Source organism: Ptychodera flava, chromosome 10 (genome assembly GCF_041260155.1).
Source record: "Ptychodera flava strain L36383 chromosome 10, AS_Pfla_20210202, whole genome shotgun sequence".
Classification (NCBI taxonomy): domain Eukaryota; kingdom Metazoa; phylum Hemichordata; class Enteropneusta; family Ptychoderidae; genus Ptychodera; species Ptychodera flava.
Window position 1 is genome coordinate 1,418,339 of NC_091937.1, and position 19,973 is coordinate 1,438,311.

At 36.3% G+C, this 19,973-nt stretch overlaps 1 protein-coding gene across 1 annotated transcript; it reads right to left on the reverse strand.

Annotated features, from left to right (window-relative positions):
- Positions 1–311: 311 nt before the first annotated feature.
- LOC139141712 (mitochondrial pyruvate carrier 1-like) lies at positions 312–16,590 on the reverse strand. Its single transcript, XM_070711319.1, has 4 exons — positions 16,575–16,590; positions 9,035–9,115; positions 4,661–4,793; positions 312–3,463 (listed from the first exon to the last, which is right to left on the reverse strand). Exons 2-4 carry the CDS (start codon positions 9,075–9,077, stop codon positions 3,391–3,393), a joined length of 249 nt encoding a protein of 82 aa, XP_070567420.1. The 5' UTR covers positions 9,078–9,115; positions 16,575–16,590; the 3' UTR covers positions 312–3,390.
- Positions 16,591–19,973: the final 3,383 nt, after the last annotated feature.

Genomic DNA, 19,973 nt, shown 5'->3' on the forward strand with positions numbered 1-19,973 from the left:
GGTACAAATGAAAATTACTTTTTGTGGTACACAGATCACTTCAGAGTGTGAAGTCCTTGTCAATCTTTTGCTTACTAAGACTCTTATGTCAACAAACAGCCAGACCGCTTGTAACACTTGGGGCGTGTGCAAGGTACAACAATTGCTTGGCTGGACGTTTACTGCTATGATGAGACAAACCAAGAGACTAGGGGCCAGTCTAGGCCACATGAATCTTTTGTCAGTCTTGTATTCAAAAGTGTTTATGATCTGCCCACTTATACCACTTCAGTTATCTTAATAATACATAGAAAGATACACCAGTCAGACTATGCAAAGACAAAACACCCTGAGATTGGCCTTTATTGAAATGCATCTCTGTGTGTGAACACCAATCAAGAATATGTCTTGGACAGAAACATACAGAAAGGACACAAGTCAATACAAGAACATTTATAATTGTTTGTGTTATAGACTATAGTCTGGCTTGTACTGCCTGTGTACTTGTATGGCTAGATGAATTGAAATAGATTATGTATGTGTATGGCTAGATGAATCAAAATAGATTATGTACACGTATGGCTAGATGGAATGAAATAGATTATGTACACGTATGGCTAGATGGATTGAAATAGATTATGTACTTGTATGGCTAGATGGATTGAAATAGATTATGTACATGGATGGCTAGATGGATTGTAACAGATTATGTGTGTTCATTGTATGTATGTTCATTTTTTCATTGACTTTCAACTGCCTGAGTATGTACAATACAATGCATCATTGTTGAATTGTGAATTTTCAGCGTATAATAACATATTTCTGAACCATTCACCACTCACACAGTTATTTGATAACAGCACATAACAAAACCTACGAACAAAAGAATGTGTCAGGTCTTGGCTCCTTCATATAATAGTTAGACCAAAGTTATACACATGTATGTTCTGTATGAGTAGTGTGATTCCAATTCATTACATTGAAAATATGATACAAAGTCTGCAGCATCACAAATAGTAAAAATTTAACCCTTTGAGCGCTGTAATTTTTCCCACCAAAATTTTAGTGCAATATTTTACTAATTTTTATGAATTTTTCTGTAATTAATTAATGATTTTGGACCAAATGGACATCAGATTTCATTAGCTACAGTTTTAAATCAAAATTTTAGCAAAAATCTGAAAAAAATTGACTGGGGTATATTTTCTATGGGTGACAAAAATTGACTTTGGTGTTCAAAGGGTTAATATGATACAAAGTGTGCAGCATCAAGAGTTGGATAATTTCTCAGCTGCATGGTACATACTTCTGTCAAATTCTTGTATCTCTACACACTGGGAGATAACTTCCAGGCTCAATTCAGTCTGCTATATGATAAAAACACACCCAATTTATATTTTCAACAACAAAACCTACATTGTTTGGGACAATACAGCAAACTTTGCACTCCATAATGTACTCAGCTTCACCTTGTACATTATGTAGTACAAAGTTGCTTTCATCCATTATGGGCCGGAGGGGGTACATTTATGCATATTTTCACTGCAAGCTTTGCATTAAGTCATATCCACATCATCACAACAAAGCTTATCACAAGGATATTGGTCATGCAAATAAATCCCTGTAAGTGTAAAGTGTTCATGCATACCTTAAGTGACCATACCTGTTCATTAAACTATCACAAATCAACTGGAAATGCTCACGTTTCATTGTATGTTTGCAATCGTCTGTAAATTGAATCCGATCTCTGATATTATTGCAATGAGTTCGTCGTTACAATATGATCAAAGTTGCAAGCAATATTCACACCATAAAGCTTGAAAAGAAAATATCATGAAATATACAAACTAGTTGTTAGCAAAACAAAATGCTAAATTCTTTTACTGCTGTCATATCATTGTATCATTACTTAGCAAGATTAATTACCTTTATTCAAGTCTTTCAAGATTTATATATCAAATTGTGAAAGCTCATTAAATATGTAAACAACTTACTAGCTGACACCAAAATGTAAAAGTCTTTCACTACTACTGTATCATAGCTTCATTAATATACATTCCATACTTAATCAGGTAAGCATTGCCATTTGGGTAAACGCCCCTCCTCTAACTTGTGTGGTCGTGAGGTTATATCATGCCAAAAACCCCCTTCCCCTCCCCGTACAGAATCAGGAAAGTATGTGATGAATGAATACTTTGCACTGACTGACGTTTTTGAAATCTTGTTAAATAAAACAATTTGTAAAAGAAATTTTGGCATACATTTATTAAGTCAATGAATCAGAACCTATTCTTAATAGGTCATGTTTGTGTATTTTTTTTATGGGAAATTAACTTTCTTGTAATTCAATACATTTTCTGAACAACAATATTTCCACTTTTTTTTGGAACTTCACTGGTGCATCGAAGGATAATATATGCCACCTTATTTACATGAATCTTAAGAGGGTTGATCAGATGTAATGCGTCTTTTCCCTCCCCGCTTTCCTCCTCCTCCTCATAAGTTTAAAGTATCATTTTTAGGGAACATCCGGGGCATTTACCAAAGCATGCATGGTACTTTCACTTGGTAAAGGGTTAAATCTTCAATTATAATGTGCAGAATTTTGAAAGTTCATTGAATATGCACATCAGTGGTTAGCTGATGTAAAACAGAAAATGAATCAATGAATCAATGAATTTCACATGTGCTATATCTCAGAATCTTCAGTGCTCATATCTTGTTAGTGTCAATTAAATATGCACATTAGTAATTTTCTGAAGTTAATATGCTGAACAACTTTTGTTACTGTTCCATCATGGTATCTCCAATGAGATTGATGAACATTATCTCCAATGTACATAGATTCGATTTCAATGCGATCAGCCGTTCTTGAGATATCGCACCCACAGACAGACAGATAGACAGGCACATCAACAGATAAACAGACAGACAGACATCTGTATAACATTAGCTCAAAAAGGCAATGAGCATTACAGATACAGAACTTTAGTTCCTCCAGAAACAACTCTTTACACATGATTTTGTGATTCTACTAATGTACATCAATTTGCATCAAATTACCAAACAAAACATTGACATGCAATAACAAACATTTCACACAAATATCATTGGGTTGTAGCCACTGATATGTGAAGACCTACGTCTTTTATGGATAAACCAGCTTACGTTACTTTTCACACAAACTGAAAACTTTAAAGAACTTAATGTGCGTTTGATTTTGAGTGCACCCTAATGCCAGGATATGTTTCCATAACACCATCATGTATTTCACTGGCCTATAAAATAAGAACACTAACAGGTCACAGATCACAGATAAAAACACTATTCTTGTCTTCTTTGCAGTAAAAGCACTCTTTTAAAAACTATATCACACTCTTTGCGAGAAGATCAAAGCTGAAACATGTCGTGTTATTTTGACACAGTTGCTGCTTGTGTTTCTTCCAATTTAGCTTTCTCTTGTCTCTCCTTTCCTCCAAGATATCTGAAAGACATTGGCATAAAACATAGCATCAATGACACTTGGCTAACATTTGGTTCAATGTGGCAGGCCAGCGTGAGTATACTTAACAAAGTTTACATACCAAAACGTACATACCAAGTTTCAAAGCAATCTGACGAGTGATTTCAGGGAAATGATTTTTTGACCAAAAATGGGAAAAATTGCCCAAAATACAAATATGAAAATTTCACCACAATTTGAAGACACACAACTAAGGTTGCCTGAAGGTACATGCATACCCAGTTTCAAAGCAATCAGAAAAGTTATTTCAGAGAAAATTATTTTTTGGCTAAAAATGGGAAAAACTGCCGCAAAAATACAAATATGAAAATTTCACCACAATTTTCACAAATCCAACAGAAGTCAACCCGATGAGCAAGAATATTAAGTTTAAAAGCAATCCAATGAGAAATTGGGAGAAAATTGTTTTTTGACCAAAAATGGGAAAAATTGCCCCAAAACTACAAATATGAAAATTTCACCACAATTTAAAAAAATCTAATAGAGGCTAATCCTAGGATCATGTATACCAAGTTTCAAAGCAATGGGACAAGCAGTTTTAGAGAAGATTATTTTTTTACCAAAAACAGGAAAAATTGCCCCAAAAATAAAGCTATAAAAATTTCACCACAATTTGAACAAATCTAACAAAAGTTACCATAAACAACCTGCATACAAAGTTTCAACCAACTCTGGCCTGTTGTTACAGAGTTTTAGTGATTTGCTGGATTTTCCCTTTTTTACCTCATTTGCATATTTTTGACACAGACATGCTCATCTGAACAAATCACATCTCCTTACATCTGCTTACACCAAATACTACGATGATAGGTGCTGTGGTTTTTGAGTTTTTGATACATACATACATACATACGTACATACAGACAAACAATCGCCACTGACTTATCATATAAACTCTCTTTGGTATATATATATATACAGAATGTGAGCAAATAATATATCAAATGACTTCAGTAAAGACAGTGACAAGAGCTTTAAGAACTCACTACCTATACAAAGTATTGGTATAATTGGTATTACTGGTAGTACAGTATATAATTGGTTAAATTTGTTCTCTGATTGACCCCTCAACAACAGAGAACTTAAAAAATAGACCATACACAACAGAACTGAATTTCAACGCGACAGAAGAAGACAGAATGCTGTTCAACAACTTACGAGTAGTTGATGAGTCTACATCCTTGAGTGACTTGTGCTGCTTCATTTGTCATGTGACAGGCTAAAAGTAGAAGGTTTCTCGGCTGTACTTTCCATGCAAACCTCATGAATAGTCCTGAATAAATGCACAGAGCTGTGCAGATAAAGAAAACTCTAAATATTATTTTGTACATCTAATAAGAAAATGGATTAATAGATATAAATAATATAAATGCAAGGTTAACCTGTTGATTGACAGTTTTTGTTTTAAACTGCATACTTGTTACATGGAAATGAATGCAACAAAACTTTGACCTGATGCACTGGGGTCATTCATAATAAATTGAAAAATCATGCAAATTCACGTTTAATATATCTTTTTCCAGCTTGACAGTGTCACTTCCCCATCAGCCAAGTCAGTAAAAAGCGGTATTGAGCCAAAACATGACATATTTTCACCCACTTGGCTTGGTCTGTTATAGCATCTTTAGTAAAAAAAAATCAAGTTTACAGTATTTATGTTTTCAACAGCTTTCAAATGTACAGTATTATGTTAAAATACACCATATGGAATATGTTGTGTTTCATTAATTTTAACCATCTTGACCTGGTGGTGAAATATGGACTTGGCAGGAAAAGGTTTAATATGTCTTTTTCCAGCTTGTCATGTGTCACTTTCTGTACATGGATACACAAAAGTACACCAGTGATCTAAAAATGCTCAATAGGTTCAGTGAAAGTAATGTCAACAAATGTTTGTAACTTAAGTTTCTTTGATTTTATGCTTAATGACTGTGATGATCAGCACCACTAGTAAATTTCTTCAAATTTTGCTTATCCATTCCAAAGATTATAGCAAAACATTAAAAGTTTGCATAATATGCAAAATGTTGACTTGGAAACTGCAATATGTCTTTCAATCTACTCTACTGTTATTAGGAGTGATACATAGCAAATTTTGTTAACGGTATCGAATGTTAATTAAAAAATATCATCATATATGCAAATTATCAATTAGCTGACATGGAACTACAACATGTCTTTCACTTCTACCACATCATTGCATCTTACATGTATATATCAAAAATTCACTAATTCAGTCAAGCCCTTCCAGATATACATTCCCTGATTATGAAAGTTTGTTTAAATGTGTAGATTACCATTGGACATGAAAGTCCATATTTCTAAGTTAAATGTGTTATGTTGCTTAACGTATACAGTGTAATGTCCAATAATTCATAAAATGTAGTGTTGTCACCATTGATGTATAGCTTCAATTGAATATATCATTGATCATTTAAATTAGCAATTAGCTAAAATAAAACTGGCAAACGTCTATTACTTATGACTATCACTACATTGTATGTATGAATGTATGGTCACACAAGGTGTCATCACTATCTATCTATGTATGTATGGTCACACAAGGTGTCATCACTATCCATGTATGTATGGTCACACAAGGTGTCATCACTATCCATGTATGTATGATCACACAAGGTGTCATCACTATCCATGTATGTATGGTCACACAAGGTGTCATCACTATCCATGTATGTATGGTCACACAAGGTGTCATCACTATCTATCTATGTATGTATGCTCACACAAGGTGTCATCGCTATCTATCTATGTATGTATGCTTACGCCAGGTGTCATCACTATCTATGTATGCTCACACCAGGTGTCATCACTATCTATGTATGCTTACACCAAGTGTCATCACTATCTATGTATGCTTACACCAAGTGTCATCACTATCTATGTATGCTTACACCAGGTGTCATCACTATCTATGTATGCTTACACAAAGTGTCATCACTATCTATGTATGCTTACACCAAGTGTCATCACTATCTATGTATGCTTACACACAAGGTGTCATCACTATCCATGTATGTATGGTCACACAAGGTGTCATCACTATCCATGTATGTATGGTCACACAAGGTGTCATCACTATCCATGTATGTATGGTCACACAAGGTGTCATCACTATCTATCTATGTATGTATGCTCACACAAGGTGTCATCGCTATCTATCTATGTATGTATGCTTACGCCAGGTGTCATCACTATCTATGTATGCTTACACCAGGTGTCATCACTATCTATGTATGCTTACACCAGGTGTCATCACTATCTATGTATGCTTACACCAAGTGTCATCACTATGTATGTATGCTTACACCAGGTGTCATCACTATCTATGTATGCTTACACAAAGTGTCATCACTATCTATGTATGCTTACACCAAGTGTCATCACTATCTATGTATGCTTACACACAAGGTGTCATCACTATCCATGTATGTATGGTCACACAAGGTGTCATCACTATCCATGTATGTATGGTCACACAAGGTGTCATCACTATCCATGTATGTATGGTCACACAAGGTGTTATCACTATCTATTAATGTATGTATTCTCACACAAGGTGTCATCGCTATCTATCTATGTATGTATGCTTACGCCAGGTGTCATCACTATCTATGAATGCTCACACCAGGTGTCATCACTATCTATGTATGCTTACACCAAGTGTCATCACTATCTATGTATGCTTACACCAAGTGTCATCACTACTATGTATGCTTACACCAGGTGTCATCACTATCTATGTATGCTTACACAAAGTGTCATCACTATCTATATATGCTTACACAAGTGTCATCACTATCTATGTATGCTTACACACAAGGTGTCATCACTATCTATGAATGCTCACACCAGGTGTCATCACTATCTATGATGCTTACACCAAGTGTCATCACTATCTATGTATGCTTACACCAGGTTTCATCACTAACTACGTATGCTTACACCAGGGTCATCACTATCTATGTATGCTTACACCAGGTGTCATCACTATCTATGTATGCTCACACACAAGGTGTCATCACTACGTATGTATGCTTACACCAGGTGTCATCACTATGTATGCTCACACCAAGTGTCATCACTATCTATGTATGCTTACACCAGGTGTCATCACTATTTATGTATGCTTACACCAGGTGTCATCACTCTCTATGTGTGCTTACACCAGTGTCATCACTATCTATGTATGCTCACACACAAGGTGTCATCACTACGTATGTATGCTTACACCAGGTGTCATCACTATGTTTGCTCACACCAAGTGTCATCACTATCTATGTATGCTTACACCAGTGTCATCACTATTTACGTATGCTTACACCAGGTGTCATCACTCTCTATGTATGCTTACACCAGGTGTCATCACTATTTACGTATGCTTACACCAGGTGTCATCACTCTCTATGTGTGCTTACACCAGGTGTCATCACTGTCTATGTGTGCTTACACCAGGTGTCATCACTGTCTATGTATGCTTACACCAGGTGTCATCACTATCTATGGTATGCTTACACCAGGTGTCATCACTATCTATGTATGCTTACACCAGGTGTCATCACTACTATGTATGCTTACACCAGGTGTCATCACTATCTATGTATGCTTACACCAGGTGTCATCACTATCTATGTATGCTTACACCAGGTGTCATCACTATCTATGTATGCTTACACCAGGTGTCATCACTATGTATGCTTAACACCAGGTGTCATCACAATCTATGTATGCTTACACCAGGTGTCATCACTATCTATGTATGCTTACACCAGGTGTCATCACTATCTATGTATGCTTACACCAGGTGTCATCACTATCTATGTATGCTTACACCAGGTGTCATCACTATCTATGTATGCTTACACCAGGTGTCATCACTATCTATGTATGCTTACACCAGGTGTCATCACTATCTATGTATGCTTACACCAGGTGTCATCACTATCTATGTATGCTTACACCAGGTGTCATCACTATCTATGTATGCTTACACCAAGTGTCATCACTATCTATGTATGCTTACACCAGGTGTCATCAATATGTATGTTTACACACAAGGTGTCATCACTATCTATATATGTATGTTCACACAAGGTGTCATCACTATCTATCTATGTATATACATGTATATGCTGACACCAAGTGTCATGAATATCTATGTATCACCAGCATTCTTGGTATGTCTTTTCAAAATTGGCAAAGTCCTTTCAACCTGTTACATTCAGTAATGTTTGTGTCAATTTGTGTGCAAATTATATAAATGAATGACTCTTTGCTTATCCTAATTTAGAATACATATGGTATTACAAAACACCACAGTTTGGAGAGACACTTTAGGACAAAAGATTTTAGAGATATTGATAGAAATACATGTACAAGCTTGTACACTGGTAAAATTACAGATATCGGACAATAAACTTACAAACTATACGATAATGTATACCATAATTATATACCAAATCAAGGCCTTGGATATTAATTCAGACAAGACAGAAATCATTTGGCCATTCTCACCTAATGTCATTTTTCCACTGATAATCTCAGGGTCTTTTTTCATATCTGCTATGGCTGCCAATGGAATTCCCCAATTTGCAACTGTTGGCAGAAAAAGAAAGATTTATGTCACAGTATGAAAATGATATCATAAATAATTTGTCACATTTACTTTGGACACAACAAAAGCATCTAATTTTGATCACTTTACAACATGAAAGATGTATACACTTATTAGTTTATGGAACATTCACTAATCTGACAGCGCCCTCTACCAATGGATTTTTCAGCCCTTGCAACCATTTATTCTATTTAATCCACTAACACAAGAAAAAACTCTAAGAAGCATCAAAATAACATTTGATAAGGAAGGAGCTGTTTCAGTGAGTTTTTGATACGACAAACTCAAAGAAAAAAGTGTTTTTGTCCTGTTAATTTACAACAAGTAAAGTATCTTTATCTTTGGCCATGAAAAACTAAGTCTCTTAAGTCAGATATCTTGGTCGGAGGCTTGCTGTACAGGTAAAGAACTAAAACAAACTTTGGAGAGGTTCAAGGGTTAATTGTTTCAACGTCTAGGGACACATCCACCACAAACGTTTGCAAGGGGATTTATTTATTGAGTGTGTGCTACCAATATCTGGAAACTTTGCCTATAATGGCTTTACATTGGCACTTCAGGAATCACAACATATTTTAAGCAAAATTTTAGAAGTACAAAAGACAACAACAATATTGAACAGGGAAAGTAAGTCTATAACAAGAGACCTGGCAATCAATATAATGCTTGACGTATAATAATATTGGAAGATGAAGCAGATGTAATCCTGCAGTATTGCTACAATAGTGCTATCATTAAAACCCCACTGGCTGTATCTTTTAGCATTATTTTTATGATTTTACTTTCAAGCCAAAATAAGTTTGTGAGACTGTACTAATTTAGGTGTGTGTATACACTTATTATCAACTACCAGCTGGGACTGTATGTGCTATTTTGAACAAGATAAAGATTACACAGCAATTAAATATTTTCCCAAACATTAAATTACAGCCCCATGCAGAAAAGCAAAAACCATGGATACTGTGCATATCTGCACTGAAATATTCACATAAACTGCACAGAGTAGTCAAATGCTATAATTAAAATCCAACATAAAATGTTCTCTATCAGAAAACTTTGGACACACTTTAACAGTTGATGGAAGTAATGCCAGTCCACACACTGTCAGACATATTCTTTGTTGAAGGATAATCTGTGACTTAAAGGGCCCTACGAAGATCTGTCAACACTACTTTGTTGGTATATTACCTTTTTGATTTTTACACTCTGATGAACAAGAAAAAGACGTCAACAATGGGGTTTTTGGAATGTAAGTATCTGTTTTGAATAAATTTTGACTTTAGTATATTTCTATGAGATAAAAATTGGATAGAGGTACTATATTGGGGTCTAGATGAAGGCTCTTTGATGAAGTTGGCAGGTATCACAAGCTGGTACATAAATTCAGCATCTCTCTTTGACAAATGATTGCTGATGGCATCAGTGACATTGGACCTTAGTTGGTGACCACTACCTATTTGACTTACAGATTGATATATGGTGGGTGCCACATGTGGGACAGGATGTGCTTACTATTTTCGAAACACCTGACATCACTTCTTGGCCTTTTTGCAAGAGGTCCATATACATTTCTTTCATGAATTTGACTTTGTTTGTGTACCGGTTATTTACAGTCTGCTCTGTGCTGTTTTGTGTCTATGTTTATAACTACCGTATTGTATTACGAATTTTGACCTAGTGTTATGGATTACGGATAGGTTCGATTGTGATGATTTTATGAAGAATGAAATCCCATAAAAATTGAGATTTTTGAAAAGCTGTTGTCCCTCAAGCCCAGGGACTATGGAAATAGCATTCATTGTTGTAATAATCTTTACAGCCTTGATACGGGTTTTGCGGACTGAGGTTGTGTAGCAGAAGGGCTAAAGCGCACAAGTGTCTGTATGCTATACAATTGAGGTTCACAAAACCTGTATCATGGATGTAAAGGTTTTATCATATACTTTATGGAATGATAAATATGTTATCAAAAATATTGTACAAAGATTTGAAGATACAAATACACGCAATATCAAACATTTATTTTATTGACACTTTTGTATGTTTTTCGGAAAAGCGATAACCGCATGCCATTGCGTATACACATAATGATGTCATTTGTTTACCTCTGTAGAACTAGTAGTGCAACATACAGTATGTATACCAACAAAGAATGAGGTGTAAATCAAGGTGAAGAAGAACAGTGTGGTGTTAGTCGGCTGCATTTATGAAAAAAAAAGACCTTACCCCAAAAAAATTGCTACAAAAGGTTTCTCAACGGTTTTTGATAGAGTCAAATGTGCTTAATAACATAGTAAAAGTCTACCAAAATCTGACCACCGGAAACGCGTCATTTTCAAGATGGCGTCCAAGATGGCCGCCATATACTTAAAATGGCCATAACTATACCCCAAAAAATTGCTACAAAAGGTTTCTCAACGGTTTTTGATAGAGTCAAATATGCTTAATAACATAGTAAAAGTCTACCAAAATCTGACCACCGGAAACGCGTCATTTTCAAGATGGCGTCCAAGATGGCCGCCATATACTTAAAATGGCCATAACTACTTAAATATTAAACCTAGACTAGTGATGTCTGTGTCTACCACCATGTTTTAGTGGTTTAGGAATCCAACTATCATATCTTGATTATAGGCAAGTGGTCATAAGTCCCATAATTTGCATATTTGTACATGTATTAAAAATAATCACTGTCACATTCTTCGTCCAGAACATGTTGCTCATGTGGATTTTCACAATTTCCGAGGTTAGGTAGTAAAGGGAAAGCAATTCCACACATCGTTCATATTTTGGGTGTTTGCGTTTTGTGTATGAAATTGTGTATAATATAAGTGTATGTCATGTTTGGCTGTTTTAAGAAAAGTGTTGCTTAGCCATGGTGAGACGTACCCGTAATCTACGTGTCTTGATGTTACTCCACACTGGAGCGGAGAGACTAGTGTGACACTGCGATCCGTTGGCGCTGCGTTTCGAAAACAGAGTTTTCTTCATCGGTCGCTTAAAATTCATTCTTGATTGATGAGACGTGTTGAATGGTTGATTGTTTTTATTTGGTAGTATATTGTTCCACTTACGTTTGGTGTTCAATTAGGGAAGCTAGAATGTCTACTGGTTATTCTTGTTGTGTTTGTGTAGGTTCGTGTGAACCTGAGTTCGAGCTGTCGTTGCTTTTGTGAAGTCTTGCACTTATAAGTCTATCGCCTATATTTCTGTACCTTCTATATGCGATTATTGGTTGATTTTGGAACAGTTTTTTAGTGTTTCATCTTTTACTAGTTCACTTCAGTTTTCTGTGAGGGCTTGCTTGATTTTTGTTGTTTCTATGTACGGGCTATATGTTGTTATGAAGACTACTGTATTGTTGGTGGCATTCTTTCTTTCTTTTTATTGTTCAAGCTGTCTTTTTCTGCTTTTATGATCTGTTTCGCTGATAATGAGTTCTATTTCATTTTTAGCTCATATTTGGTATGTACATACTGTAAATAACAAAAACAGCTTTATGGTGAGTCGGTGGCGTCTGTGTGTCTCTATGTATGTATGTGGGTATGTTAGTGCGGATGTATGTCCGTCACACGCAAAAGCTCCCATACCGCCAAAGCTATTATCTCAGTATTTGGTGTACAGGGCAGATGCAGGGGCTGAGATGTGACGTTCTTCAAATGGACGTCAAAAATGTGCAAATGAGGTAAGAAAAAGGGAAATCCTGCAAATATGTAGGAGTGGTGGCATGCCAGTGACTGAAACAGGCTACTCCACTGACCTTGAGTCATTTCCTGTCATTGTTTTTGAACTGTTACATATTAACAGACCTGCTCAAACTAAGAGGGACTAGCTGTTTTTGCTATGCATGTTGCTAAAGTTGACCTCCAGTACCTAAAGTTTCAGACGTTATTTACTTTTGTCATTCTTGTTTTTCTGGTTTATATATTTATTGTTGTTTTTCTGGTTGTACTGTGCAGAAATCATTGTCATAACATCAACTTGGAATTTTCCTGCACTGAACAGATAGAAACAACATTTATTGTTGATCTTTGGTACCCATACTGGTATGTACCAATTCAGATCAAATGTGACGGACACCGTATAATTGCGGTATTTTTATATTGTCGGTCTTGTAATTTTTCACTAAATTGTGTGACTTGCTCTGTAAAATCGGTTTCGTTGTTGCATGTTCTGATGTATCATAATGTTTCACCTTTGATCAGACCTTTGAATGTTGCTGCCGGATGGCATGAGTTTCTTTGTAAGAACTGGAATGTATCTGTTGGTTTTATGTGTGTCTTGGTGTTGAGAATGTTCTTTTTGTTGTATCGACGACCTTTGTAGATAGTCAGGTCTAAATATGTGATTTCTTTAGAGGAGCGTTCAAACGAAAATTTGAAAGTAGGATCCATTTTGTTGATGTTTGATATGAATTCATTGAGTTCGTGTTGTGTTCCGATCAAAATCAGGAAAACATCGTCCCTGAACCTCAGCCAGGTCAGCATTTGTTGTTTGTGTTTCTGTATTACTTTCATTTCTGTCTCGTGAAATGTAATATCTGCTATTTTCGGAGACGAGAGAGACCCCATAGAGCACCCCCATATTTGCCGGTAGAATTCATCGTTTAATTCAAATGTGTTGTTTTTAAGATTATTTTTAGCAGAGCTATCATGTATTTCGTTGGTGGCTGCTTGATTATGTAATTGTTTGATGATCGGCAGCAACATTCAAAGGTCTGATCAAAGGTGAAACATTATGATACATCAGAACATGCAACAACGAAACCGATTTTACAGAGAAAGTCACACATTCAATTAAGTGAAAATTACAAGACCGACAATATGAAAAGATGAAATAGAACTCATTATCAGCGAAACAGATCATAAAAGCAGAAAAAGACAGCTTGAACAACAAAAAGAAAGAAAGAACGCCACCAACAATACAGTAGTCTTCATAACAACTTTGAACATAACCCGTACATTGAAATGACAAAAATCAAGCAATCCCTGAGAGAAAACTGGAGTGAACTAGTAAAAGATGAAACACTAAAAAACTGTTCCAAAATCAACCAATAATCGCATATAAAAGGAACAGAAATATAGGCAATACACTTATAAGTGCCAGACTTCAAAAAGCGACAACAGCTTGAACTCAGGTTCACACGAACCTACACAAACACATCAAGACCAACCAGTAGACATTCTAGCTTCCCTACTTGAACAATAAACGTAAGTGGAACAACATACTGCCAAATAAAAACAATCAACCATTCAACACTTCTCACCAATCAAGAATGAATTTTAAGCGACTGATTAAAAAAACTCGGTTTTCGAAACACAGTGCCAAAGGATCGCAGTGTCACACTAGTCTCTCCGCTCCAGTGTGGAGTAACATCAAGACACGTCGATTACGGGTACGTCTCACCATGGCTAAGCAACACTTTACTTAAAACAGCCAAGCATGATATTCACTTATATTATACACAATTTCATACACAAAACGCAATCACCCAAAATATGAACGATGTATGGAGTTGCTTTCCCTTTACTACCTAACCTCGGAAATTGTGAAAATCCACATGAGCAACATGTTCTGGACGAAGAATGTGACAGTGATTATTTTTAATACATGTACAAATATGCAAATTATGGGACTTATGACCACTTGCCTATAATCTAGATATGATAGTTGGATTCCTAAACCACTAAAACATGGTGGTAGACACAGACATCACTAGTCTAGGTTTAATATTTAAGTAGTTATGGCCATTTTAAGTATATGGCGGCCATCTTGGACGCCATCTTGAAAATGACGCGTTTCCGGTGGTCAGATTTTGGTAGACTTTTACTATGTTATTAAGCACATTTGACTCTATCAAAAAACCGTTGAGAAACCTTTTGTAGCAATTTTTTTAGGGTCAAACCATATTTTCAGCCGACTATGTGGTGTAACTTATCTTATCATATACCTACATTCACGTGCCTGTGTAAACCTATGGGAGGAAGCGCCCTCAGATCCGTGCATTTTTTTACGTATCACGCCCCTGCCCGGTGCCCAAATATGGGCAATTGCGTGCATTTCTGAACTAACTCAATTCTGGTTACTACGCGCGTTGCTATCCGCAAACGTTCCATTCGTACACAAAGCCAGCGCGAGATTAGGAAAACGTCTACTCGCTCAGATTGTAGTGGCACGTGGCGACAGTGGATCCGCGCCGGTGACATCGGCTTATATTTCTAAATTCTAGTGAAACCCTGTGTATACTACATGAGTGCCTGTGATCCAGGCTGAAATCGAGGCGTAAGAAAAGCGTGATGTCAATTTATTGTAAGTTATACTGAGCCTGTTGGTCATGTACTAGGAGGCCTACGAACATTGCTCTGCGCGTTCTAGAATTCTACAGGTAAACAAATGACGTCATTATGTATGTCAATCCGCGACGGGAAGCGGACATCACTTATCTGAAATATTGAATCAAATGGCGATGAATTTTTGATATCGCACGCATTTTTATCTCCAAAACGATGCTGAATATTATGTAAACTACATGATTATCATTCCATAAGGTATATGATAAAATCTTTACGACCCTGATAAGGCTTTTGCGGCCCTTGGTCGTACGGCGTACGGGCCCTCGCACGCTCAGGCCCTTCCGCAGTACAACCTCAGGCCGCAAAAGCCATATCAGGGCCGAAAAGATCAATAAATTACATTATGTCAGCAGCGATATGATTGAAAGAAATATTGTGCCTTTGGTAAGTTTGCGAGGCTTTTGCAATAAAATGATCGTGTAGTTGAAGCTGATCAACAGGTGATGTCTATGCTTAGCTTATCTGTCACATGATTGCACTCGATCTGAATTACATGTATATTCAGTTCACTTTCAAATCTTTCAAAAATGCAGACATTGTGTAAAGTTTGCTTAGTTTCCACTGGATTTTATTATGAAACCCAGAGAAATATTATCCGAATTCGCTTACTTAAGTGTCGCCTGTAAGAACAGAATGTCGAGACGTTAGAATCTTGCATTGGCTTCGTTTACACGATGGAATGTTTGCTGATAGCAACGCGCATAGTAACCAGAATTAAACCAGTTATGAAATGCAAGCGCTTACCCGTATTTAGGCAAAGTGTGCATGGGTGTGATAATGAAAATACAAATGCGAGAGTGTTTTGTCCCATAGTGTTACACAGGAACGTTGCTAGATGTATATGATAATGCACATATATGCAGGTCCAGCTCATCATCACATAGTAATACCTAATGTGTTTTTGATATTGTGTGGTCTGAGTGCTAGTGTGTATCTACATCTGGTGTTGTTGAAAATACTAATACATAAATTTTTCATTCTGCATGTTATTCCTACAGGCACCCACGTGTATGCTATCCATACACAAGAATTAAAACATTCAAATATATTTGATTTGATTCATAAAATGAAACAATGCATCACTCACCTGGTCCCCAGAAATGCTGAAAAATGAAAATAATTATGTTAATAACTATAAGAACATCAAAGCTAAAAACTACAACAAGACCAAAAAAAGATTTCAAAGTAATTAAATACATTATTCTATACTCTATGTTTGTCACATTAGGTAGATATCTAAATCTCAATAAATTTCAATCTTTGGAGAGCAGCATTGCAAATTTGAGTAATGTTCCATCAAACAAGCTCTGTTAATAGATTAAACCAAACTTGTCTGGACAAGAAGTCCTTCCCATCATGCAAGGTACATGAACTGAACAATAGGACATAAATCAATCACTGAATTCATCAGAGATTTTGAAATCGTAGTATTAAATAAATCACTAGTCTAGACAATGTGATGGAATTGTGACGGATGTAATGCAGACACAATCAGGTATCATTTTTCTAATCTTATGCTTTATCGTAACAGATCTTGTTTACTGACTCAACACTGTGAATAGACATCACAATGAAACAACTCTGATTTGCTGTTTATTTGAAAGCAGGAAAGGCAGTTGTCGTTAAAAACAATTCAATATTGGTGCAGTTTGCTGCAATGCACTACAACACCAATCATCCTACAACATGTATACTTTGAACAATACAGGGTCGCAACATAGTTTTGGAGGTCAAAGTTCAATAGATAGCACATACATGTACATTTACACGGCAGTAAAATTGAAGATTTTATAAAGGCATGAAAAGCCCGATATAATATCAGAATTACATGAAGGACTATAGAGGGAGATGTAGACCGAGAAAAACAGAGAGATAAGTGGACAGTTTAGTTCCAAAGAACATTTTCACATCTTTTAATTGAGAATTATATATTGGCGTGCAATCTTGTGGAAGATTTTATCATGTATTTAAAGATTCATCTTGAAGTTTTCCTATTTTTAAATATGGATGATAAATGAATAAACTGTAATCATTTTTTATCATTTCTCACTTTGAGTTTTAATGTTAGTACAGATACATATTTGAAGGTACATTAAGTAACAATGCTCAGGCAATTTAAGAACATTTAAAGAAGAATTTTACTTACAGTACTGCATCATATCATTAGAGCAGCCATAATCAAATCACAGGATAATTGTAGACAGGCCAGCAAATCATGGCAAAACACAAACATGAAAAAGAAAAAAATGTTAAACGAAGTCAGATAACAGTACAATCCAATTACATTGTTTAGAAGTACACAGTCTGTTACACTCAAATGTTTATCAGCTGATATGTAAAGTTATCATGTCTGACTGTCACTCTGAACTCATAAAGTGATCAGGCACTGAGTACAGGAGGTGGGAACTCACACAATCAGAAACCCTTGCAAAACACTAGTCTGAATGTTTGCATCCAAAATAATAAACATGTACCGTACACCATAGTGTACAACTTGTGTTAAATAAATTGAAACTGACTATAGGCAAATTAGGACATCAAAACAATCATTTGGATCACAAAATTTCAACAATGTTATGTGAATTGGGGGACAGCATAAAAACTGGGGCTAAAAATTAACTTTTTTCCCTGGCAGTCCACTTGGGATATCATTTTCTGAAGTTGGTAGTCAAGTGACAATGGCTGGCAGCCCATGCATTCTGTAGTTTAGGGATATTTTTTCCTTAACCAGGCAAGAAAAGACCTTAATTTTTCAAGATTCCACCGATGAAGCGAATTTTCTAGTCATTTAATCTAAATGCTCGCACACCTTATACCCAAAGGAACCTGGTACTAATATGGTATAATGGACAGCAGTGACACTCAAAAGTTTGGTGACCCACTGACAACCTGTTTCATATTCAGAGTTGTATGCAAATTTGGATAGTTGCCATGACAACAACTTTCTCTTGTACGTACGTGTGTGAGACATACTGTAGCACAGCAGGGCTAAACACAGAGCATGGGCTTTCTGTAGAGGGGAGGAGATGTAAATGTGATTGATACATTATGATCTAAATGTAGTGAAAATGCGTTTTCATTGGCCATCATTTCCCATGCCTATCATTCTGTGCCAGTACATCAGTTTAGACATATTGAATATTTTGTTGCAAAATTCCACCTCACTGTAGTCTTTGTGATTTGCATAACAAAGTTATTGTCTGGTCTTTCTGTGTCCAACTACGTTTGACTGCATTCCACTTGTCCATCCCAAAGAATTTGACATCCCACGCAAAGTACTGACTGAATTTCATGTCCCTGGCTTTGGTAGTCCGTATGGGCTACCATTTTATGGATTTTGGTAGCCCCAGGGAAAAGTTGGTAGTCTGTGGACATGGGACTGCTGTTAATTTCGAGCCCTGATAACTAAGATGTTAACCACCAAAAGACCTAAGCAAAGATCATCAAAGACTACAAAGATACAGACCACCAATGACATCAGAGATACAGACTATCAAAGACAACAGAGATACAGACCATCAAATACAACAGACACACAGACCATCAATGACATCCACAGACCATCAGTGACATCAGAGATACAGACCATCAATGACATCAGAGGAACAGACCATCAATGACATCAGAGATACAGACCATCAATGACAACAGAGATACAGACCATCAATGACAACAGAGATACAGACCATCAATGACAACAGAGATACAGACCATCAATGACATCAGAGATACAGACCATCAATGACATCAGAGATACAGACCATCAAATACAACAGACACACAGACCATCAATGACATCAGAGATACAGACCATCAATGACAACAGAGATACAGACCATCAAATACAACAGAGATACAGACCATCAATGACAACAGAGATACATGTACAGACCATCAATGACATAAGCGATACAGATCATCAAACACAACAGAGAAACAGACCATCAATGACATCCACAGACCATCAGTGACATCAGAGATACAGACCATCAAATACAACAGACACACAGACCATCAATGACATCAGGATACAGACCATCAATGACAACAGAGATACAGACCATCAATGACATAAGCGATACAGATCATCAAATACAACAGAGAAACAGACCATCAATGACATCCACAGACCATCAATGACATCAGAGATACAGACTATCAATGACAACAGAGATACAGACCATCAATGACATCAGAGATACAGACCATCAATGACATCAGAGATACAGACCATCAATGACAACAGAGACACAGACCATCAATGACATCCACAGACCATCAGTGACATCAGAGATACAGACCATCAATGACAACAGAGATACAGACCATCAATGACAACAGAGATACAGACCATCAATGACATCAGAGATACAGACCATCAATGACAACAGAGGAACAGACCATCAATGACATCAGAGACACAGACCATCAAATACAACAGACACACAGACCATCAGTGACATCAGGATACAGACCATCAATGACA